Source organism: Thamnophis sirtalis, unplaced genomic scaffold (assembly GCF_051295495.1).
Source record: "Thamnophis sirtalis isolate CommonGarterSnake01/CBP01778 unplaced genomic scaffold, rThaSir2_p1.2 scaffold_4, whole genome shotgun sequence".
Lineage (NCBI taxonomy): Eukaryota > Metazoa > Chordata > Lepidosauria > Squamata > Natricidae > Thamnophis > Thamnophis sirtalis.
The window spans coordinates 82986099-83011680 of NW_028261384.1; the positions used below are offsets into that span (position 1 = coordinate 82986099).

General features: G+C 38.0%; 1 protein-coding gene across 6 annotated transcripts in view; it reads right to left on the reverse strand.

The window, feature by feature from the left end:
- Positions 1–677: 677 nt before the first annotated feature.
- Positions 678–25582, reverse strand: part of FHOD3 (formin homology 2 domain containing 3) — a 256533-nt gene continuing 231628 nt past the window's right edge. For 4 of the 6 annotated variants that reach the window (XM_087713216.1, XM_087713213.1, XM_087713214.1 and 1 more), the window contains 6 exons: positions 25017–25207; positions 22373–22565; positions 15511–15534; positions 11951–12119; positions 8692–8853; positions 678–976 (listed from right to left, as the gene is read on the reverse strand). In XM_087713216.1, coding sequence (XP_087569342.1) covers positions 894–976; positions 8692–8853; positions 11951–12119; positions 15511–15534; positions 22373–22565; positions 25017–25207 — 822 coding nt within the window. In that variant the 3' untranslated portion in view covers positions 678–893. The remainder of the gene's footprint in view (positions 977–8691; positions 8854–11950; positions 12120–15510; positions 15535–22372; positions 22566–25016; positions 25208–25582) is intronic. The other 2 variants (XM_087713212.1, XR_015696402.1) reach the window with 2 other exon arrangements.

Consider the following 25582-nt stretch of genomic DNA (forward strand, 5'->3'; position numbering starts at 1 on the left):
TGATCTAGCAGTAGCCTGCAGTGCTGCATCTAACCACTGCGCCACCTTGGCTCTTCAATAGTTGATTGGGAACAAATTTTATATTTAAAACAGTTGTTTTCCTTATTGTTTCTTCAAGGTTTGTGAGAGAAAGGCAAATATAGTAAAATCTAATGTAACTGATAATTTAAATGTTTTAAATTGAATGAAAACAGCAGCCCAATGGGCTCCAATGTGAGCCTTATTTTCCTAATTCTGTATAGGAAATAGTATTTTGTTTCTAAATGGTTATATTGTACAAAGTAATCCCTTATGACTTGTTTACTAGCCTTCAAAAGAGTTATTCTTTGTCCAAACTATTGTCAACATATTCATTTAATTTCTTTTTACAGTCCAGAAAAAATCTCAGGAAAAACTGCAAAAGATACTAGATGAAATTAAGAAATAGTATTTTGTTTAAAACTATTCTGATATAATTTAACTTGTCTTTCATATTTATGCTTGACCGACATTTCCCTGTCTTACGACAGTAGGAACTTAAAAAAAAATTGTTTAAAGAATTGATAAAACATAGTACTTTACAATTACTGCAACAGACAGCAAGAAAATTAGCATTAACACCTTTCACACAATACAAGATGGCCCAAGGCAACTCTCTTAAATGCAGCATGACAGAATGAATGTGACACAATGTTGAATTGACCTTCTGCTCCTGTAATTTATTTTTGTAATAGTGAGTTACAAGGTTAGTTTACTAATTTAAGTTTATTATTTGATTCAGTGTCATGCAGCAGTGGGATAAAACAAATAGCAGCTGAAACTGGCAGAGGGGTGTTGAATTTAAAGATTGTTGATGGCATGTGTGCATGAAAAAAAGAGGAAGATGTTTCTTTTAGCAGACTTAATTGCTGTCATCACACTTGCATCTCTGAAGTGCCCATCAGACCCAAAGCTTTAGCTTCTTCTGGAGACAATCCACTCTTCAATGTCCTCCTTACTGTGTAATCAGAAACAGAAAGAAAAAGATAGTATGAATGTTCTAAAACACAAGCTATATAATCTTATAAGGGAGCACTCAGAAGTATTATTCTTGCTTTCTCTCATTTGCAGATGTGAATATGTATCACTATGACAATATGAAAAGCAAGTACTTTTTTCCCAATTGTATAAACACGAAGGATTACTTTTCTGAATAGAATAACTGATTCATTGTACATACAAATATATGTGAAATCAAGCCATTGCATAGCAAACAGAATTAACAATTATTTCTTAATTTCCAGTAGAACTTAAGTTTTCAGTCCAATGCTAAGCTTTTTTAAAAAAATATTTATTACATTTATATGCTGCCTATCTCACCAATAAGGTGACTCGGCCTAGTAATTAAAATAAGACAAATGTATATAATTATCAGGGAAAGACTGATCCTTAGATAGCCAGGTCCTATACCATGAAGGACTTTATAGGTACACCATGAATTGCATCTAAAAGCTCACTGGCAACCAGTGCAGCTCACACAGCAGTGTCATCATCAGATGCACATATTGTGGCATGCCCATTACTTTCTACACTGTTCCTGGACTAGCTGTAGCATTTGGTGGTCTTCAAGGACAGTGTCATGCACAGGGCATTGCAATAGTTCACTCCTAAGGTGACATGGGATGAGTGATTGTTTTAAAAGGCTTGCAAAAGGCCTCTTGGCCACAGCTGCTATTCATTCTTCAAGCAGGAGCTAGAAGTTGAAAATGATCCTCCAGTTTGCATATAGTCTTGAATAGGGAAGTGCAGTCTTCTCAAGACCGAGTAGACTCCGCAGGAGTTTTATAAGATGATGATGATTATGATATGTGTTTGCATGTGAGGTGGACATAAATACATACACCTTGTACATACACTCCCCTTTTATCACATGAACCAGAGGTGGTTTATATCATATGAATCAGAGGTGGGCTCTTACTTGTTCAGGCAAACCAGTAATGGAAATTGGGCCTGGGTCACCGAACTGGTAAAGATGGCAGGCCGGCCATGCCCCCGAACTGGTTCCCGGCCACTTGCCCTGCGCATCCACCCTACTCTGTCACTTCTCACTTCCCGGGTGGTTAGCCTGCCTAGTCTGCCTTCTCAGTTCCCACATAGTACCTGCCCTGTGCCCCAACTGAGCTGCCTCCTCCTGCCTACAGGTAAGTCATGCTAGGTCCCCTCCCTGGAGCTTGCTGCACCTGCCCCAAAAGCTTGAGACCTTACCTTCCCCTGCCCCTTCTAGGAGTCCCCAAGAGCCTCATTATGTCTCCCAGGGGGCTTCAGGGAGGCATGCTACACCCAAGCCTCTCTGCTGCCCCCTGGGAGCAAAAATAGGCTGCGGGGGGCCTTCAAGGGAGAAAGAAAGAAAAATCCTCACTGTTTGGGGATCCCCAAGTACACTGAGCTTAAGTTGAGAGATTATTGAAAGTGGTGCTAGCTATCCTTGCTCAGGGTAGGCTAATCAATAATGGAGGTCTAAGAATGCCAGTTGATCAATGGGCATGTTCTCAGTTTCAAAACATCTGGTCTTTCTTCCTCCTACCAAAGACCTTCTGGGGTTGTTCACAGGAAGGGAGAAAGAAAGAAAAGAAAGAAAGAGGGAGGGAAGGGAAGAAAGACGGAGGGAAGGGAAAAAGAGGGAAGGGAGAAAGAAAGAAAGAAAGAAAGAAAGAAAGAGGGAGGGAAGGGAGAAAGAGGGAAGGGAAAGTGTATGAGATGGATGGATACAGAGAGGGAGGGAGAGAAAAAGGAGAGGAAGGAAGGACCACAAACCTGGCACTAGGGGATGCTTTGAAACAGCACAACAATCCAGGGCTGGAAGGGATCTCAGAGGTCATCTAGTCCAACCTACTGCTCCAGCAGGAGACCTCATATCATCTTGATTATTTTGGTGCCTCTAACACAGAGGAGAAATTCCCAGAAATCCCCAGCCATTGCCAACCACTCCCCCTTATTAAATAAAAACCTAGAGCAAAAACTTTATGCAGTATTAGAAACAATAGAAAAGGGGGCTGCTGTGAATTGTTTAATGGACTTCCAAATTGGCAAAATGGATGGCTAGATTGCCCATGCCCACTCAGTCAAATGATCACCAAGCCACGCCCACAAAATAAGCCACGCTCACATAGCCGGTAGTTTAAAAAAATGAACATATAAATAACTTGCATAACTTTAATTAAAAGTAGGAAGCTTAGTTCTGGAATATTTCAGATTGTGCAGTATGTGGAGAATACTATTTTGAAAAAGAATTAAAAAAAATATTATGCTCCAATGAAAAATATTCTCTGTGTCAACTAATTAAGGCAATGGCATTTGGTGGAGAAGTACTATAGGGTGTAATAAAAGTGCCAATGTTAAAAGTTATAAAAGAATGAGGGGAATGTAGACGAGTTTTGTAAACTGCTGGATGAGTGAGCACAATTGTAAACATGCATTTATTATCTCATTCATAAGTCTCTGGATAAAAAAAACCAAGAAGTAATCCACTTGATATTATTTCCAGAATAATAGCGATATAATCCAGAGAAAAATATTGTAGGTATCGATATAATATATACACAGACTATTTAAAAAGTGTATCTAACATTGATAACCTAACAGTAAAAGCAATAATATCATGTATTACATTTAGGGGTGCTACTTCACTAAACAGGTTCACAATTTTTGCTATGATCTTTTTGCATTCATGTGAAATACTTTGTTTAAATATTCATTTTTTTCTGGAAGACCAAAGTATTTCCATCTGCTTATATGATTGTAGGATTAGCTGTATAAGTCCCTCATCCACCACTAATCTCTCTTTTGCAGTGTTTGAAAATGGAATAAATATGAGAAAATCAATAAATTTATTTTCTGTAAAATCTTTGTTAAAAGTTACAAAAGAGTGAGGGGAATGTAGACATGTTGCAGTGTTTATTAAAAAAATCCAAAGATAAGAAGAGCAAAGCTTAATAGCAGACCTGATTTTGTAACTCATTAATCCCCCACCCCAAATAAATATGAAACAATAGCTTAGACCAGGGGTGTCAAACTCAATTTCTTTGGGGGCCATGTCCGGGTTGTATTTGACCTTGGGTGTGTATTTGTGGCCAGGGGTGGTGGGCATGGCCATGATGAGCATGGCCGGGATGGGCATGACCATGGTGGGCATTTGACACAGGCTCCTCTACCAGATATTACTGGCAAACATTTATTACTTATTCTTCATATTCAACTAAACTTTTTACATCTAAATTTATACCCCATTGTTTAATAGTAAATTGCTTTTTCAGGCAGAAAAACTATTATTTATTTATTTATTTATTTATTTATTTATTTATTTATTTATTTATTTATTTATTTATTTATTTATTTATTTATTTATTTATTTATTTATTTATAAGATTTATAGGCCGCCCAATCCCGAGGGACTCCAGGTGGCTTACAAAAAAGAGAAAAAAGAAATAATGAAAAATAAAATAAAAAAGACAGATTTAAAATCACCACACATACATTTGTTCTGATCGAGGCTGGACCTCAACAGTGAGGTCAACAACCCCAGGCCTGCCGGAATAGCCAGGTTTTAATAGCTTTTCTGAAGGCCATGAGAGTGGGTAAGATCCGGATCTCTGGGGGGTAGCTCATTCCAAAGAGTCGGAGCAGCCACAGAGAAGGCTCTCCTCCGGACAGCCACCAGCCAACGGCATCTGAAGGAGACCCACCCTGTGGGATCTCACCGAGCGCTGGGAAGTATGTGGCAGTAGGTGGTCTCGCAGGTACGCTGGCCTTAAGCCATGTAGGGCTTTAAAGGTAATAACCAACACCTTGAATTGCGTCCGGAGACCAATAGGTAGCCAGTGCAACTCGCGGAGGATAGGTGTAACGTGGGTGTACCTAGGTACACCCAGTATCACTCGCGCGGCTGCATTCTGGACTAGCTGCAGTCTCCGAATACTTTTCAAAGGTAGCCCCATGTAGAGCGCGTTGCAGTAATCCAGCTTTGAGGTGACTAGGGCGTGAGTGACCGTTTGAAGTGCCTCCTGATCCAAGTAGGACCGCATTTGATGCACCAGGCGAACCTGGGCAAAGGCCCCCCTGGTCACAGCTGACAAATGGTGTTCCAGTGTCAGCTGTGAATCCAGGAGGACCCCCTCTCTGAGGGGTGTAAGTTTTCACCCTCCAGGATCAAGGATGGACTGTCTATGCTGTCCTTCGGGGGCAACATCCACAGCCACTCAGTCTTGTTGGGATTGAGTACGAGTTTGTTTACCCCCATCCAGATCCTGACAGCTTCCAGGCATCGGCACATCACTCCGCTGCTACACTGACCTGGCACGGGGCAGAGAGATACAATTGTGTATCATCTGCATACTGATGGTACTTAACCCCGTGCTGTCGAATGATCTCGCCCAGTGGCTTCATGTAGATGTTAAATAGGAGGGGGGACAAGACCGAACCCTGTGGCACACCCCATTTAAGGGGCCTAGGGGTCGACCTATGCCCCCCGACCAACACCGACTGCGACCTGTCAGAGAGGTAAGAGAACCACCGTAAAATGGTGCCTCTCACTCCCACCTCCTCCAGCTGTCGCAGAAGGATACCATGGTTGATGGTATCGAAGGCCGCTGAGCGGTCAAGAAGCACCAGGATAGAGGAATGTCCTCTATCCCTGGCCCGCCAGAGATCATCGGTCAGTGCAACCAAAGCGGTTTCTGTGCTGTACCCAGGCCTGAAATCAGACTGAAAGGAGTCTAGATAATCTGCTTCATTCAAGGTCTGTCGAGTTGAAGCGCCACCACGTTCTCAACAACCTTCCCTAAAAAAGGAAGGTTGGAGAGGAGGACGATAGTTCTTAAGAATAGCTGGGTCCAGAGAAGGCTTCTTGAGGAGGGGTCTTACCACCGCTTCCTTTAATGGTTGCGGGAAAGACCTCTCCTGCAAAGATGCGTTCGTAATCATCTGGAGCCAGCCTCGTGTTACCTCCCTGCTGGGGGGCACAGGTCCAGTAAACAGATGGAGGCACTCATCGCTCCCATGGCCTTGTCCACTTCCTCAGGGGTGACAAACTCGAACTCATCCCAGCAAATCTGATTTAGACTCTCCCTCGGCATCTCAGCTGGTACTGCCCAAGTAGAGTCCAGGTCTGCCTGAATTTGCGTGATTTTATCCGACAGAAACTGAACGAACTCCTCAGCTCTTCCCTGCAAGGGTTCCCCCGCCTCCTCACCTTTCAGGAGGGAGCGGGTCACCCTAAACAGGGTGGCTGGGCGAGTTTCCACGGACACAATAAGAGAGGAAAAATGTGTACATTTTGCTGCCCATATCGCCACTAAATAAGTCCTGATAAAGGCTCTTAATAGTGCTTGGTCAGATTCGGAGTTACTAGCCCTCCAGCGTCGCTCTAGGCGTCTCTTTTGGCGCTTCATCTCCCGGAGTTCCTCAGTGAACCAAGGTGCCCTCCTGGATTCACTGCTGCGGAGAGGCCACAAAGGCGCAATCCGATCCAGTGCCTTAGCCGCCGCAACATTCCAGGCCGCGACCAAGGACTCTGTCGGATTGTGGACAAGAGAGTCCTGAAATCCTTCCGGGTCCATCAGGCGCCTGGGGCGGAACCACTTAATCGGCTCCACCTCCCTGCAATGGGGGAGTAGCATCCTAAAGTCAAGCCTCAGCAGGGAGTGATCTGACCATGACAAGGGCGAGGTCTCTATTCCCCTTAATTCAAGATCACATCTCCACTGCCCTGAGAGAAATAAAAGGTCGAGTGTGTGTCCTGCTCTATGAGTTGGACCCTGAACTACTTGGGTCAAGTCCATGGTTGTCATGGAAGCTAATGAACTAATAATAAAAATACAATAGCATAAATAACATAATAATATAAGATCTAACAGCTGAGGTAAATTTTCAGGATAATAAATAGAAATGGCTGTCAATTATAGATTGTTGATTGTAGATTAAATGGACCTACAGTATGTAAAATGTGGCGTTAAACTGTATATAAACATAGGATGTTGTTTGCTTTCTATCCAGATCAGGCACTTACTTGAGGCCACATAATTGTAATCCAGTCCAATCCAGTCCTCCTGTAGCATTCTGCTGGTTGAAAACGGGCCTCTGCATGGCCTGTTTTCAGCAGGCAGAGTGCTGCAGAAGGCCTTGGAGGCAAAAAAACAGGCTGCGGGGAACCACACGTGGCCCCCTCACAGTCAGTTTTCACTGGTAGAGGCACCGCAGGCCAGTCCTTTGATATTTCCAGGCCGGCCCCGTGGGCCAGATTTAAGCACATCTTGAGTTTGACACTCTGGCATACACCATACAGATTTGTAGTCTGACAGGTCACAACTAGCGTACAATGTAGTGCTTTTAGAATTGCTGTCCACGAGTTTACTGAGGTGAGGTCTGACAGATTATTGCTTAAAGAGAGATTACCAGCACTTCTTTCAAAATAATAAGGATAATCCACCCATGTCTCTCTGAATAATGGACATTACACATCCCAAAATAGTTGGTGTAGATAGTTACCATGGATTAAAAAAAAACCTGAAGAAATTCAGTAGTGAGATGGGCAGCATACAAATTAATAAAAATAAATAAATATCTATTTTATCAATCTGTAACAACTGAGCAGTAGTAATCCAAATGAGTAAAAACTGATGTGCTATATGGTTTTTGTGGCCAGGCTGGCTGCTATTGTGCTTGTGTGAGTCAGCACAATGAGGGAGAAAAAGGAAGAAGAAACTTAGGTGTGGTCTTGCCATGTAGCTGTGTTGTTATGAAGGCTGATCAGCTGTCCAAGCTGCTAGCCAGGATTGCTGTAAGGCATAAGTAGGGAGCATTCCCACTGGTCAACTTCTGGGTATAATTGTTAGATACTAAAGCCCTGGGGAACAAACTTACTGGGAGATATGCTGCCAGTTTGATCCATAAAAGTAGAGGAAAAAGAGATACAAAAGACAATGGGGAGATGTTGCCACATTGAGATTGTGCTGCTACGAGGCATAAAGACAGAAGTGCTTTTGGAAAGACTGCAGGAAGTTAGTGGCTAGAGAGAGACATGAAGAGTATGAGTATGCTGAGTTGTTGGACTGTTCCTGATCTCAGATGAAGATGAAAAGTAAGATGTCAGCTGGAGACTTTCCTGAGAGAGAAGAGATGTGAAGGCCTAGGCAAGACATGCTTCACCTCAAGCCCAGGAACAAAGGGAGCTGGCTACTTACAGACAGAAACATGGAACTTCAAGGAAACCCCACATTTGGAAATGCTGGGCACAAACCCAAAGTGGAGATGAATTGTAGGAAACAAGTGATTTGCTTTGTTGATGCATTTCTTTGTCCAAGAGATGCAACTTAAGAAGTTAAGAAGTCGAACTTATACTGAAAGTTTATCCTTTTTCATTGAAATTTTGAAACACTCATCCTTAACCCAACCTCCCTCTGAGAGTTGCTATAGGAAAAATATATAAAAAGAGCTCCTTACATAAGCCACCTTGGCTTTTAGAGGAGATATAAAGCTAACAAACAAAAGTTTCTCTTCTCTGGCACCGACTAAAGAAGAAAGGAGAAACACAAGGTCCAGGAGATATTGTTCTGACATAGGAGGCAAGTCTTCTTTTATTCACCAAATTATATACGTGCATATTTTGTAGATGGAAGAAGAATCCAAATGTCTGTTATTTTGTTTTGTTTATAGATAACGAATACTAGTTTAGCTTACTTGACTTCCTGTTTGCTCTTGATCGCTTTCTTTCTTTGGGTACTACACGCTGACTTGGTACTTGTGTGGCAGACTTGACAATACGATCCATTATCTCATCTGCTGCATTGTCTGTAGCATTAGTCAAATCATCATTGCTAGGGTTCCATGAACCTGCATAGCCTGGAAAGTAAAGCCAAAATAGTTAATGAAATTATATTCAACATGGCTGAGTATATTAGTCAGTCATTCTGTGGGGGCCATAAGTCATATTCTGTGCCTTTTAAGGGATTACAAATCAGTGAGAAAGATAGATTACTTCCAGGTTTGTCAGAAATCACACTATCAAATGGTAATTGGCGATGCAGTGGTTAAACTGCAGGCAAACTCTACTCACAGCCTAGAATTTTATCCTAACAGAACTCCACTGTTTACTAGTTTTCCATCCTTCCAAGGCTGGTAAAATGAAGACCCAGATTGTTGGGGGCAATATGTAAATAATGCTTACATTGTAAACTGCTCAGAGGGTGCTATAAAGAATATGGGGTGGTATATAAGTTTAAATGCTTTTACTATCAGATATCTTGACAACAGAATTTTCATCAATTTCATACATGGGGAAATCAAAGTTTGGATTATTTTGTCATACTTTATAACCATCTGAGTGTTCGTACACACCTAGGCCTCTAATTCAGTTTAAAGTAGAAACAATAGTGATCCCCACAGAGCTTTATTCATACCAATATACTTTGTGTTTCAACTGCCCCATATAAAATATTCTAGGTAAATTTTGTTTATAAGCCATCTTTTGAATAGTATTTATAGTATTGTATAGTACTGAAAATCTCTCATTATCAGAGTTTTTAATTATTTTGTGCCATGATTTTTTTGACTTTTCTGGGGAAACCTATGAACTCTTTTACACACACACACACACACACACACACACACACACACTCCTTAACTAACAAGATTATTTTGTAAAATTGCAGGAGAAGGTGGACCAACTTTAGTGTAACAACAATGTACCTGCCCTTTGATTGGACAATCAAGTGCTTAGAAATAATAGGAATCAGTAGAAACATCAGAAACTTTGTGTAGAAATCAATGGCAGCACGGAAGACATGGTTGTGATCAATGTTTTGGAAGAGATTAATAATGATTTAAGCAAGCCATAGTTATCAAACATCAATTTTTATATCACACAAAAGCCCAAGCAACCAAATACTTGATAATGAAGAATCTAGCAAAGGTGGGGATCATAAGGCAACCAAAGGTCAATAACTTGCCTACCAACAACTTTCAAACTGCTAACTGGAATGGAAGCATCTAATTGAAAATCTGAACAGAAAGAAAACTGCCCAAACAGCAGAGAAATGAAAGATCAACTTCTAATTGACAAGATCACTCTGGAAAACTGGAATAGAAGGAAGACCAACTCAATGTAGCATGGATTGATTATAGAAAGCATTTGACTTCTTGCCAAATGATGGTTAATCAGGTGTCTAGAAATAATAGGAGTCAGTAGAAACATTAGAACCTTTGTGCATAAATTGATGCACAACGCAAGACATAAATGCTGGTCAACTGTAATAGGTTGGGAGAGATTAATATCAAGAGATGAATCTTTCAAGTTGATTCAGTATCACCACTATTGTTTGTTGTTGCACTTATTCCTCATCTAATACTGAATAATTAAATAACCATTAAAAAAAAATGGATTGCCAATGTCCGATGATGGATATGGCAGAAGAAGAAGGAGAAGGAGAAGAAGAATCAATAAATATCTAAAGCTATTGTTATCAAATATTAAAAACCTGCCAGGATATCCCAGCTATTTTACGAATGATCTGAAGCTTTATGGAAAAGCACAATAAAATCTCTGCCCAACTGTCTGTATATATATCCAAAATAGTGCAATAGATTTTTACCTCGACAAATGTGCAATGTTTACCATCAAATGGGGAAAAATAGTGAAAATTGAAGGAATCAAGATGCCCTTTGGATCCCCACCTTCACCCATTAAAAGTCTGGGTGAAGACAATACTACAAATAACTGGGCATCCTTCAAGCGGACAACATCAAGAATACTGAAGTCAAGAAAAAACTTACAAACAAATGCATCAAGAGAGCAAAGACCTTAAAGTCCAAACTCAGTGGAAGCAATACTGTCAAGGCAATTAATACCTAGGCAATTTCGATCATTGGTATACAACTAGAATAACGGAGTGGACTCAAGCTTGGTAAATGTTCTGCATATAAAGAAAAATAATGACAATGAATCATGCCCTTCATCCATGCAGTCACGTTGACAGACTCTATTTATCAAGGAAAATAGATAGCATGGAATGTTTCAAATAGAAAGAAATAAAAAGTATATTGAAAGACTATCTGAAGTATATTGAACAAGATGCACTGAGGCTAGTATATCAGGAAGGCCTACTGAGTACTGGAGAGACCAAACTAGCCTATAAGAAAGAATAAATGATAAATAGAAATGAGGCATAGAAAGACAAGATTACATGGCTAGTAAATTAAAAAATAGCAGGCAAAGTAGCTAACAACAGCAGCAGACAGCAAGAAAGCTGCAAAAAACCCTGAAGAAACAGTGGAGCACCTGATTAGCTGCTGCAGGAAGATCACACTGACTCTACAAACAATGGCATGGTAAACTAGCAAAATGATGCATTGGAAAATTGCAAGCAATATCGTTTGTCTGCAAGCAAGAACTGTCGAGGCTACAAAATACAGATAGCAATAAAAAATGAAAACACTAAAGTCCTTTGAATTTCAGAATTCAAGCCAATAGGTACCTGCCACATAACATGCCAGATTAAACAACTGTTGATAAGAAAGAGTCGGCTTAATGGATGTGGCAGTGCCTGGAGACATAGAAAAGAATAGAAAGAACTGGAAAAAAATGACCTGCAAATAGAAATAGAATGACTATGAGAAAAGAAAGCAAAGATTGTACTAATATTAAGATAGGCATTTTGGTTGCAATCCCAAAACAATTGGAATATCATTTGAACACAATAGATGTTGACAAAACTATCATCAGTGAACTGCAAAAAGGCAGCTTTTACTCAGAATAGCTTATATCCTGTGACGATATCTGTAACACCATCAAACAGCCACATCTGCCTATCTCAGGTCCTTGGGAAGAAATTGACAGGTCGAGAGGACTGCCAAATTTAGCCTAAGCCTCTGATTGTGTGTCAAAGTATAATAATAAAAACAGAGTGAATCACAACTCCTCACATAAATCCAAACTGTTCACCTTGATTGGCCCTAGATCGAGTGCGGATTCCTAATGCAATGTTCTCTCCAGTTGGAGATGATATCTTGAGAACAGCTTTCATGTTCTCATGTTCTACAGCGTCTTCGGTATCCTGGAGCCCTTGCAATTGATTGTGAGGTGTCGGGGAGCTACTAGAGAATTTTCCAGACTGTGAAAAAAGGGGAAAAAACCGAATCATTTTAAGGTTTAATTCTTCAGTTTTAGATCAATTAAAAAAAGAACTCAATCCTTGGTAGTTTTTATTCATGTTGAATTTCTAGAAATATATTTTTAAAATTTTATTTCTTCAAATACAAACTTCAACAAAAAAAGGGAAACAATAACAAAGCAAAAACTAAACAAGACAAAAGGTGCATAAAATGCACATGTGTATATTATCCCCCCAATAATAATAATTTCCCCCCTTAAAAATAGGTCTATAATTTATGAACTTGTACAGTTCTATTTGCCTAACTAAATTGATTTAACATCTATTTAGTGTAAAAAAAGTTAACAGGTAAAGCCAGTAACGAAATTAAATTTCAAAGGTTGAGTTATGACTGTTGTTAAATCCTAAATCTTTTATCTAATTTTTCATTCGGAGCCTATAAGTTGATTTTTTTTTTTGAAACGAGGTAGGAAGTGACGGAAAGGAAGGAAAATTCAGATATAAAGTAGGAGATATAGGAAGCATACCCAGGGTCAGTCATGAAGGACTCAAATGCCTATGACTATGGGAGCACTACTCAGTGACCCAGAATGCACAGACAAACCTCCAAGTGCTTCAATGACCCTCCATCCAAAAGGATACAAATTACCAGCTGTCTGGAATATAAATTCTTCCATTCTCCACTATCCAGTCAGAGCTGAAGCTTTGGATGAGAAGGAAAAAGTCTTGAAAAGAAACAGCAAAAAAATCTCCTGAAAAAAACACCTTTGGGACAACCATGACCTGGATGACTGAGAATCTCTACAAACTAGACATCTACCTGTCTAAAATGGTATAGGATCTCCTGCTTGAGCAGGGGATTGGATCAAAAGACAAAGATTTTTTTCAGCTCTATTCTGATTGAGTTTAAATCACAGGATCTGATGGATTATACCCCAGAGTTCTGAAGGAACCTAGAAACGTGATCTCAGAACCATTGAACCATATCTTTCAAAGATCCTGAACACCAGAAAACTGGAAAAGAGCTGATGTGGTTCCCATCTTCAAAAAAAGGGAGGAAAAACCCTAATTCAGGAAACTACAGACTAATCAGCCTGACATTAATACCCGGGGAGATCCTGCCCCCCTCCCCCAAAAAGCAACAGACCTGCTTAGAAGCAAGCAAAGTTATAACTAGAAGTCAATGGTTTGTCAAAAATCTAACAAAACTTATTTCATTCTTTGAAAAAGTGACTAAATAAATGGATCAATGAAATGCTGAAGACATAATATACATGGATTTCAGTAAGGCATTTGACAAAATAGACCCTCTTCTTGGTAAGTGGAAAAAATGTGGAATAGATAGCATTACCACCAAATGGATTTGTACCTGGCTGGCAAATTACACTCAATATGTAGTTCTTAATCGAACTACAACTACATAAAGGGAAGTAAACAGTAGGGTACCCCAAGGTTCCTTCTTAGTCCCAGTACTCTTCAATATCTTCTTAAATGATTTATATGAGAGAATAGAAGGCAAACTAATCAAATTTTCAGACAACACCAAGTTGGCAGGAATATCCAACAGATAGGTTTAAGATCCAGATGGAACACTGGAACCTATCTAACAAAATGAAATTCAGGGAAGAGAAAAGTTAAGGTTCTACACTTGGGCAACAAAAACTAAACATACATACAGCTACAGATTAGGTGGAACTTGGCAGTAAATGCAAGAGGGATCTTGGACTCTTGGTGGACAACCACTTAAAGTGATTCAAGCAAAGTGTAATGGTGAACATTATTTAGAAGTTATTTGCAATATTGATTGCAAATTTAAAACATTAAAAATTCCTATAAGATATGGAAATAATTGCTAATCTGAAACATATCTAAGAAAAAATGCTACCTTTGTAAAAGTCTGCCTTAGTTTTCAGACCCTAAATCGGCAGAATACAAGGCCAGAAAAATGACTCATTCAGAGCTACCAAAGCAGTCATCACAAGGCATTTCTGTTCTTACTCAAGTGGAAATGATTAAATGATATATTTCCACATGATGCAGAGACCTTTTAGAATTACTTATATTGCCCAGAAGCTGAGTGAAAGAAAGCAAAGATGGAACACAAAATAATGCAAAGATAAGATGTACAACCTGATGAATTCCCTCACAATGTTAAAAATCTCCAGTAAAATAAATTTTGGCACTCCATTTCTTTTTTCTGGTGTTTGTGTTTCAATTGTATAAAATTGCTTATTTTGTTGCATTCTTTACAGAGTGTTTCCCTTTTAGCCACATGTCTCTTGACAAACATGATATGAAGAAGGGAAAAGATAACTGTATTTGATATTACCAGTTTTTCTATTTCAGTTTACCTTCTGGAATTGCCATAACAACCTCTTCCAATAATATAACCAGACTTTGTTTAGCAACTACCTTAGTTACTGAATGTTTGCAAATACAATGGGAACAAATAGTAATAAATCATATTCTGATTAAGTATGCACTTGCACTCAAATTTCAGCACCCAATAATAAGAATATCCCTGGCATTGCTACACATAAAATTTTTATCCAAATGATGTGGTGGCAACCAGTAAGTTTCACAGCAGTTTTCATTCATGCGATCCATCTAGTTTCTTAACAAACATGTCACCAGAACAGATTGCAGTGGCCAAATGCAGATTGCCTACCCAGTATTTGATGGCCACAATTTCTATATCGCAATGTGAAATTCAGGATTAGAAATCTTTGTGGCAACTGGGCTTAAATCTATAATGCTTAGACTTGCCATGCTTTTTCAGATAACCAATTACATTCAGAGTGTTGTTAAATGATTTTGTTCCATTTTATGACCTTTGTGCCATAGATGTTAAGCTAATCACTGCAGTTTGTTAGTTAATCATGCGGTTGTTAAGTGAATCTGGCTTTCCCTATTGACTTTGCTTATTGGAAGCCAGCTGGGAAGGTTAAAATGGTGATGACTTGATCCTGGGTCAGTGCAACTGTCATAAATAGATTTCTATCTATTATATACAGTAAGAAGCAGTTGCTAAGTGCCCAAATTTTGATGATGTGAATATGGGAATGTTGGAATGGACATGTGTGAAAAAAAAATTTCAGTGCCATTGTAACTTGAATAATCACTAAATGAATGGTGTGTAAGTTAAGCACTACTTGTATCAAGCATTAGGCACATTGTAGTCTATTAGTACAATCCTATGAATTCCTACTCAGAAATAAATCTCATCAAATTTAAAAGAACTTATTCCTAGTTATGAAAATACAGAACTGCAGATATAAGAATTTCAGCCACAAAGCATGATAATGAAGCATTCCCATGGAACTGCCTTTGTTATCAGTAGTTCTCACAGCAATCAGTTTTGAATAGAACATGCTCTTTCTCAGAACCATACCTCAATGTCATCTTCTTCATCTGTCTACCAGTGGAACAAGGAATAGAACGGAGAAGGATAGGAAGCAGCATTAGGTAAGGTATAATGTCAACATATCAGCATCAAAAGTAACTACGATGCTGCTTCTGTATTATAGAATAAAATATGTAGTATAAAAATCAACTACGAATGTGCATCTTTCATGATGTCACAGAATAATACCCCCCACCCACCCAACTTTATATTGTGGGGATGTTGTTTCAGTAATAAATTACACTGGAACTTTGTCTGCAATTTATCATCACATTCTCCACCATATTCCACATATCCAAAAAGGTATCTACAGAATATACTGGAGGTCAATTGAAGGTCAATAATTTCCCCCCTTCCATTCTACTTGTTATTTACTTTCCTTCATCCTTCATTATTATTGAGGCCAACAGCCATTCTGAGTTTTTCTGGAACACCCTGCATTCTGTCAAACCTTTTTTCTGGAAATTCAAAGTTGCAAACAAAGCATTTCTTAACAAATCTGTAAATTAAATTGTGAGTAAAACAATTATCTTGAAATCACCAAGAAATTGTTTTTGATTGAAAATGAACGTAAAATAGGAATTTACCAGTCTAAACTCAGGATTTTAATTAAACATTAATGTTGTCACATTTATAAAGTATTTTGGGTTTCCATAAACTTCAACAGTCATCTGAGAATAATAGAATAGCTTAGTTTGAAGGGACCTTGGAGGTCTTCCAGTCCAATCTCCTATTTAAGCAGGAGGCCCTATATTATTCCAAATAGCTGTCCAGTCTCTTCTTGACAACCTCCAGTGATGGAGCACCAACAATTTTTGCAGGCCAGGTGTTCCACTGGTTAATTGTTCTGTCAGGAAGTTTCTTCTTAATTTTAGGTTGGATTTCTTTTTGATCAACTTCTCTCCATTACTTCTTGTCCTTTCTGAGTGTTTTTGTTATTTGTATTATTTACTAGATTTATAAACTGCCTAATTATAAATTGAAAAAGAATAATAAAAAACCAGAATATATAAAAGCATTAAATATAGAATATAAATTACCAGATTTAACCATTTAGAAATTGCTGTTACAATTATATCTCTTAAATTAGACTTCTCCAAGGAAACTAACAATATAATAACAAAATAAATTCAACATATGTAACTAGAAGACAGTTGGCAAGAGACATCATGATTTCATTTGTAAGAAAATCTACTAAAGAACTAGATGCATAAATATTACCAAGAGATAGTTATGATCCTTGGGAAGGAAGTGCAAATATTTATAGAAATCCAAATTACAACACTAAGGAAATATAAAGAATACTCAGTCTGTAGAGTCATCCAGGTCATGAAATGCACCTTTGGGATAAAGAATACTCCTTCCTGATAGATCTTTTAAAGCAAAATGACATTCTCTTTCATTGGAATAAAGTGGAAGGCATTATCTTTATCTTTAGAAACCAACATTTTAAATTAAATTCAATACCAAAGCACAAGGCGTTCTAGAAAGATATGGATCCAAACTGCATTATTTCCCTAAAGATAAAGATCCACTACCACAAAAAATGGGCCTTAAAGAAAATGATAAAAAGTCTGGCACTGACCAAGGACAGGCTATACACATGGGAGCCATAGTTGAAACACCTGAAAACACCTGAAAATTAGAAAAATTCTATTTTTAAAGTAAATTCTATGCCTGATTTATGGAAAGAAGTCTGTATTTCGTTGAAAATCAAAGGACAGGATGAAACTGCGAAGCACTACAGACTCCCCCCCCCCACTTTAATAATGTTTATAAATTGTTTACATTCACTTTAGTTGAAAGATTTAAAAAAGTGTTACAAAATTATATTAATTTATTTAAATAGTAAAATATGTACTGCTTTTATAACCAGAGAATAAATATTCAATATATGCCTTGCTCAGAGGAAAGCAGCAAATGATATATATTCATGTTAGCCTGTTACTGTAGCCTAAAAAGTAATTCAATTTCACTAATGTTTATCTGGAAAAGGAAAATTTAAAAAGCTGTGACAATGAATAGCAACAAGTAATATTTTTTTTCCTGCAGAACAAGTTTTCAGCCAGCAGAGTCTAAACAAGAATTACATGTTTGAACAGTCATAGCACTACTGCACCACAATTCCTTTCTATAAGGGAATTAAAATTGACAATAAGATCCAACTTTAAATTATGTTGTATTTCAAGTGTGGTCTTACCAGTGTTTTATAAAGAGGTACTATTCTGTGATTTTGATACTATCCCTCTGTTGATGCAGTCTAGATAATAGTCTAGGCATTTTACTGAGTGCAAATCTGGCTTTGGAACTAGTATCTGTTCATTTGTACATATTTCTTACCAATTATAATTCAAGATTACTTATTAATTTTATAGATACTATTAGTTAAACATTTTAGAAAAGAGAACTGGAGTTCTTGTTTTTACCACTATATATTAAAAATGTTCCTTTGGACAAACATTTCTGCATATACTGGCACTTAGCCTATTGATTTTTATAGAACAGTCTGCCTGCAAATAAACATTAAAATATATTGGGGGGGAAATTACATAACTACTACTTTTTAGAAATGTTAAGATTTTGAGGCAGCCTAATTCCAAAAATACCAACATTTATTTCTTTGCAATATGGCAGATTAATTCTCCCTGAAGTTTTCTGTCTGCAAATTGTGCTCCATTTGACTAAGAAATTAAAATTACAATGATGTGTGGATTTTTCACACCACTCAATAAAGTTTAAACTGTCATTTGTCTTAACTTTAGTCGTGTGTGTGTGCGCGCATGCACACACCTCTATATGGTGAACATTTATGCACACATACAGTATATGAGTGAGAATATAGAAAGTATAGTTCTTTTGTGAGAAGCTAGACATAAAGAAATGCAAACATAATCTGAAAGTTCTTCAATATTAATCAGATTTCAAGTATCAGAGATTATGGCAGTCCTTTTAGCTGTTTGGACTGAATGAGACCATTCTTAACTGAAGATTTACACATTTAAGAATTTACTCCTTCAGATTCAAATGAACTATACATTACTGCCAGTGATGGGTTTTAAATTTTTTTAGAACCTATTCTATAGGTGTGGCCTATTTTGTGGATGTGGCTTGGGAGTCATGTGACCGGGTGGGAGTGATCAACTTGTAAAATATGGTGAAACTCATTTAAAAATGCTCTTGCTTAGCAACAAAATTTTGGGCTCAATTGTGATCATAAGTTCTCTTTCTTTCTTTTTCTTTCCTTTCTTTTTTCCTTTCTCTTTCTTTCTTCTCTCTCTCTCCCCCTCTTTCTTTCTTTCCTTGCTTTCTTTCTCTCTTACTTTCTTTCTCGCTCTCTCCCCCCCTCCTCTCTCATACATACACACACACACACACACACACACACACACACACACACACACACACACACCTTCCAGTTGGCGATAATTTCTATTTTGCAAGCTGGGAGGCTGGCAAAGAAGGTTTGTTTTCACTTGCTGCAGCTCGGACACTGGGGAGGTGGGAGTAGCACTGATCGGGTTTGGGGAAGCGCCGTTCCATCTTCTCAGCTTACGTACTTGAAAAGACCCTGTGGTTCCACATCTGTCCTGATCTCTTCTTGGCCAAAAGGGCACCTTTTTGGTCCTGGCGGGGCTTCTGGAAGTGAGTGGCCAAAGCGGCTTCTCTCTCCTCCTCCTGCCAGCCAAAGGAAAAGCCCCAGCGAGGTATTGGATATTTTAAATTAATTGATTGGCTTACTAAATTGAAAGGATTGAGGCGGCTGTAGAGAGGACTGTGTAACATAGCACCCCACGAGGGGCCAGATCGCCAGTATGGTGTTATGATCTAGCTCTCTGCTAAGTGTAGCAAAATAGATAGATGAGGAGTGGCTGGCATCTGGGAGCAATCAACACGTACCGTTTGGCTCATGTGTAACCTAGTCTGTTCTACCGGAAAGTCATTGCTTGGTTTTTAGCGCAGATTACAGCTGTTGGGGAGCCAGCCAGCCGCTGCTACATTAGCCGACCTGCCGTGTTGAGACCGATTTTCTGCGCCTATCTCTGTTCCGATCGGCACTTGAATCAGCTGTAGACACTTGACAGGGTAATTACCGGCTGCGCCGTGAGGCAATTGACTTTGTATCAATATTTCGCTGAGGCTTTTCCTTTGGCTAGCAGGAGGAGGAGAGAGAAGCCACTTCAGCCATTCTTTTCCAGTAGCACCACTGAGACAGAAAAGGTGCCCTTTTGGCCAGGAAGAGATAAGCTGTGGACGTGGAACTGTGTGTAAACTGAGCAGAAGGAATGGCCCTTCCCCAAAGATGGTCTCACCCACTCCAGACCAACTTGTGTAAGACAAGACAGGTGAGCGGGCGGGCATGTGATTCTGCCCAGGACAACGTAAAAGGAGCGGAATCAGCTCTGCTTGAAGGCAAAAAGGCTTGGAGCTCCCTCCATGTGCCCGCCAGCCAAAACTTCCTGGTAGGCTTCTGCTGGTGGGCAAGCAGGGCACTGCGAGCCTTCTCGCCTTCAGGCAGAGCTGATTCTGCACCTTCTACATTTTCCTGGGCAGGGTCACCCCCCCCCCCCCCAGCCTGCTTGTCTTGTCTTACACAAGTTCCCTTAGTAGCTGGCAGCTACAAGAGGTGCAAAGGGGAGACAGGTGGGCCACGGCTCGAGCAGTGCTGGTGCTGACAGATGGTGCGAGTGGCGACTGAGTGGGCGGACGGGGGGAGCGAGCCGGGGGGGCAGGCCAGGAGAGGGACTGTTCCAGTACGGGACCTCCGGAACAACGGGTACGGGAACGCATGCTAAATTTCACCATCCGGTATGGCCGTACTGGTTGAAACCCACCCGATTACTGCTGAAGAAACTAGTTGATGGTATTTATTAAAACTGTATTTACTGATTACTTTTCAGAAATCTTGCTAAACAAATAAAATGCCTTATATTGAGAGGAAAGCAAATTCATTATCAAGGTTCAAAAATGAAAGATTGATTTAGAACAATAGATTATTTTAAGGGATATGGAAATTGTTATCTTGAAAGATTTTATTGCATATCTTAAAAAACTGATCTATAAGTATGTTGAAAACAATGCATTGATTACTCAAAAGTTAGGATATATTTTTAATGAACAGGGCTTTTATCTCCACTTTTGATTCCAGCAACATCATTTAAAAAATATCCTACCAGAAGTCTATGCCAGAGGATCTAAGGAAGAAATCAGAAAAGCAATGCTATGCTGTCATGATGCAAGTTTGGGCTCTTTTGTATAAGCAGTGTGATATTCACACATATATAATAAAATGGTTCAAAAGCACAAATCTGAAGTACAATGTTCGGATTTGGAATTCAATGTTTTTTATATGTTTGGTGGTTTTAAATGTTAAGTTTAAGTGTTAAAGTAAACACTTACACTTAACCTTGGGTTACAAATTCTGGTCTTGACAACTGTAATAGTTTGGCCCATGTAAATTTTAGGACAACACTGTATAGGTTTTACAAGAATACTTTTTGTAAATGTTGTGTTACTTGAATATAACTTGAAACTTTTCTATTTTAGACTTATTATTTGAATTATTTGAATATATACAATGAAAATTAGCCAAGTTTAGAAGTACTATTATATGTATGTTACAAGTCATTCTAATGTCCTTTTCACATTATTTCTGTTATTATAGAGCTATTGAAAAGGGGAAAAAACCTGAAATGCAATGGGCCTTTATAAACCTTTATTAGCATTTGGAAATAGCTCCACTTTTTATGTTTTGTGTCTGCAGTTTCTGCTTTTTTCTGTCATAGTGTTTTCAAACCACCATGCTTGCTCTGAATTAGGTGGCTCAATGCTGTGAATGTGCTTTGAGAGTCAGACCTTGAAAAAAAAAGATATATGCAGCTCTGAGAAGGTAGAGAATCTGATTAGATGGTTAGAAAAATGTCTGAACACAATTCACTTAACTAATGCCTTGCTTAGCAACAGAAATACTGGCCAAATTGTAGCCATAAGTCGAGTATAATGTATAAATGTTAGCAAGTACTTAGTCTGAAATACATTTACCAACATCCGTGAAATGTAATTTTAATTTCTGCCATTTTCTGCACCACAATACATTCATAATCATATTGTTGCTCTCCAATATAGTATAATAAGTGAATGTAGATCAATCATCTGCCTTACATGTAGGCAATGATAATTTGTGAATAATAATTTGTTTATGCAAACAGAGGTATGCCTTTCTGGACAAGAGACAAGGATGAAGGTGAACATGGATACAGGTAGCCCTCAACTTACAATTATAATGATGCCTGCCCATCACAGTTGTAAATCATAAGTATCATAACAAATGTAACATGAAAAAATAGTCTATAGAAAAAAAGAGAGAGAATGGATTTGTCAATTCTAATTGCTGTTCTGTTTGAAAAAGTGCAAAAAGCTAGACATTATACTCTAACATCTCTTTGACATTCTGATCCTAAAATTCTCCTTACTACTGCTATTTTTTTAAAGAGGTCAAGTTAGCAACAATTTCCAGCAACAAAATGATTTATCTTAAATCAGAATTTTAAATCTAATTTCAGTTTGATTGACAAAACACTAGTTATAATTAACTACAGTTAATTTTGGAAATATCAGAATAATAGCGGATGAGTTTGTTAGTTGCTAGCCCCCAGATTTATTTATTTATTTATTTATATATATATATATATATATATATATATATATATATATATATATATATATATATATACACATACATACATACATACATACATACATACACACACACACACACACACACACACACACACACACACACATATACATATAAATTGTATATATAATTGCACGTGATTTATTTTCAACTTACATCTGTGATCATTTTCCCTCTGGTTTTGTTCCTTTCTCTGTGGTTGGCTCGCTTTTGTTTCTGTTGCAAAACCCGTTCCCTGGTGGTACGATACTCCAGTGCAAATTCACTAATAATCTTGCAGAATTTATTGATGTTGATTTCACGGATTGCATAAAGAGGATAGCCCATAAATAACAAGAAGGAGTGGAACCTAGACAACCATAACAAGTTAGTAACAGAATGCCGGAATGTAACAATCATTCTTTTCATGCAGAAAACCAAAATTTGGCATTTTGGGAATAGAAGATCTAAGTCAGAGCTGCTTTCCTAGCTATTAATCAACCAACCAAACAACCTAAAGTCAAGTACTATTTGAATCTTACACCTTTTGGTTGTTCTGCTTACTCCACAGTTATACTTTTTTTCAGGATTCCTCTTGTGGGTTAAAAATATTCTAGAAAAAGGCAATGGGAACTACGGCTATATTGTTGCCAATTAATATGTAAGCATCAGGAGCCATGCTTGATTTGAAAGAGACTTTGGCCTTACAATCAAACAAATTCATATTTAATTTATTTTGATGCTATTTTCATTTTTATTTCCCCACTATGTCAGCATAATTTCATTTTCCTAGCCAAATAAAAATTGGATCCCAAATGTCTTCCCCCTAATTCATTCAGAGAAATAGATTGAATTTAATTGTAGAAAGCTCCTCTAGTGGAATTCTTGCCCTCCTCCCAGAAAAATGACTATCCAGCATTTGTCTGAAAAACTCCAGTGGCAGAATATTTCAATGTCAAATCATTTTTTGGCTAGAAAATTCCTTCTTGCTTCTGATTTTGATATTTCTTTGTAATGCTTCCACTAGCTGGTTCACAGCCCTGTTCTTGGGCTCTATGAAAAATAATTCCACACCTTCTTCCACATGATGCCTCTTCAAGAATGGGAAGATAGCTGAAAATGGGGACTTCTGGTTGACGTCATCGTGATTTCAGACACAGAAAATGGGTGTTCGCATTCCCTGTATTGACTTCACCCTGCTGGCTGGGTGGCTCCAAGAGGAGCCAAAGCCACTCTGCAGTGGTGGTGAAGCAAAGAGGGGCGCCCTGAGAGGTCAAGGAGAGACAGAGCTCTCCTGTCTGACTTGGGGTTCTTTTTTCCCTCTCAGCCATGGCAAGGAGAAGAGACAGCCTAAAAATGGCTGCCATGAAGCTGGGACAACTGAAGAACAACAACTAAGACTGGTGCAGGAGCGAAGTAGGTGAGAAAAAAATAAAATTTTGAAATGTATAGAAAATTGCACTCTTAAATTGGCAATACACAGTACTGGGAAGGCATTTTAAATGCTGGAATTATTTACCTATAAAACCTATTCTGCTTTTATACTTGATTTATAACTAAAATGACAATTGCCAAGGGGTAATACTGAAATTTAAGCTGAGAGTGCCACCTGCTGACAAAAGGAAAAACTACAAGCCTGGAAATACATATGAGGACAGTGAAAATGTTTATTGGATTATTCCCAACTACCCTAGGACTACTTGAGATTTAAAAACTAAATTAAGCAAGATACTTAATTAAAGAGACCCGGGAAATACTTCTAATAAGCTCTGGGACTATTCAAATGGAACTGACTGTTTACCTTTGGGATATAAATAACTGTGATTAGTGTACCTCTTGAAGGGCAACCTAAGGACTGAATAAATAACTCTTGGACGGTTGAACAAAAGTGAATTTTTTTAAAACATGTTTTATAAGGAAGAACAGGTGAAACATTTAAGGAAATTGCATTACTTTTCAAAAATACAAAGGATATTATGGAGAAAGATTTTAAGGAGATTGTGGCAAAATGGGAAATGCCATACAAGGGATGATGAGCAAAGACCAAGACATCCAGGAAAAGAAAGAAGTGATAGTAGGAATGGAGGAAAAGACTGAGATGAAGTACCAGAGAATAAAAGAAGACAAAGAGACAACAAAGAAAATAACAGTGACTGACGAATTAAACCAGATGAAAAATATATTTAGAGAGTTGAAAAGAGAACTGGAGATACATGAAAGGGAGATAGGAGCATGGGCAAAAATCCTGGAAAATAGGCAGTGGAGGAGGGTAGAAGTCAGAAAAATATTCAGACTAACAGCTAAGAAGTAGATGTAAAAAGAGCAAAAGATCCTAGAGAGGAGTATAGGAGATAATGTCAAAAAGAAAAAAAAGCATAACAATTAAAGTATTGAAGTGGGCAAGAGATGAGGGATAGATGATTTTTTTGTTTTTGGTGTTGTTTTGATTTGCTTCTCTTTTCCTCTTTCTCTTCTTTTTTTTGTAGGTAGGTAACATGATTAGAAGTCAGGTAGGATAGAAAGAATTTTTTAAAACAAAGGATGATATGATTAAAAGTTAGAAAAAGAGATAGAAATAAGAGAAAAGGGGAATATTAGTGAATACACTTTTATATAATAAAATAAGAGCAACAATAAGATAAAAGATGGGTTAATTGAATAATGACAGATTGTATATGTATTACTATTAAAAATATATAAACTGGTTGAAAGTAATTATTATAACTAGAATAAATATAAATAGTTTTATTTGTATTAGAATGTATGACAATGTATATCACATATTTATATATTAATCACACTGTGCTTTATAATGCTCTACCTGTTGATTATTCTTCTGTGGACAATCTTTAAAATTATTATTCTTTCTGCACAGTCTTTAAGAAACTCTGACATTTTTTGCTTTAATGTTGATTTCATTTCATGCTTTGCAATGGCCTTCAAATGATCCCATGATGCTTTGCATCTTTTTTCCATTTGACATAAGTTATCCTGAAGCTGTTCAAAGTCAACCTGAAAGGAATAAAAAGAAAACAAAACTGTTATATATCATAGTACTTCATCTTTGCAGCATACATAAATGCTTTATCTTTCACTGTGATTTCCAAACTTTGTGACACAAAAATCATTATTCCTATCTGGTTGTGGAAAATAGTTCACAAAAATTAAAAATATTTCTGCATTAGGAACAGATCGTTACAGAAATATTGCTTAATGTAAATGTAGATAGTTATCTGTCAGGTTTTTTTGGCAGTTTGTTCAGATAAAGAAGACCCAGATGCCCAGATTACAATTTGAGATTTTTTGAAAAAAGTGCTTGGTTTTGTCCTACATTATGTATTGGAGATAGTTTTGTACTTTAATCAAACTAACAGAGAACTTATGGAA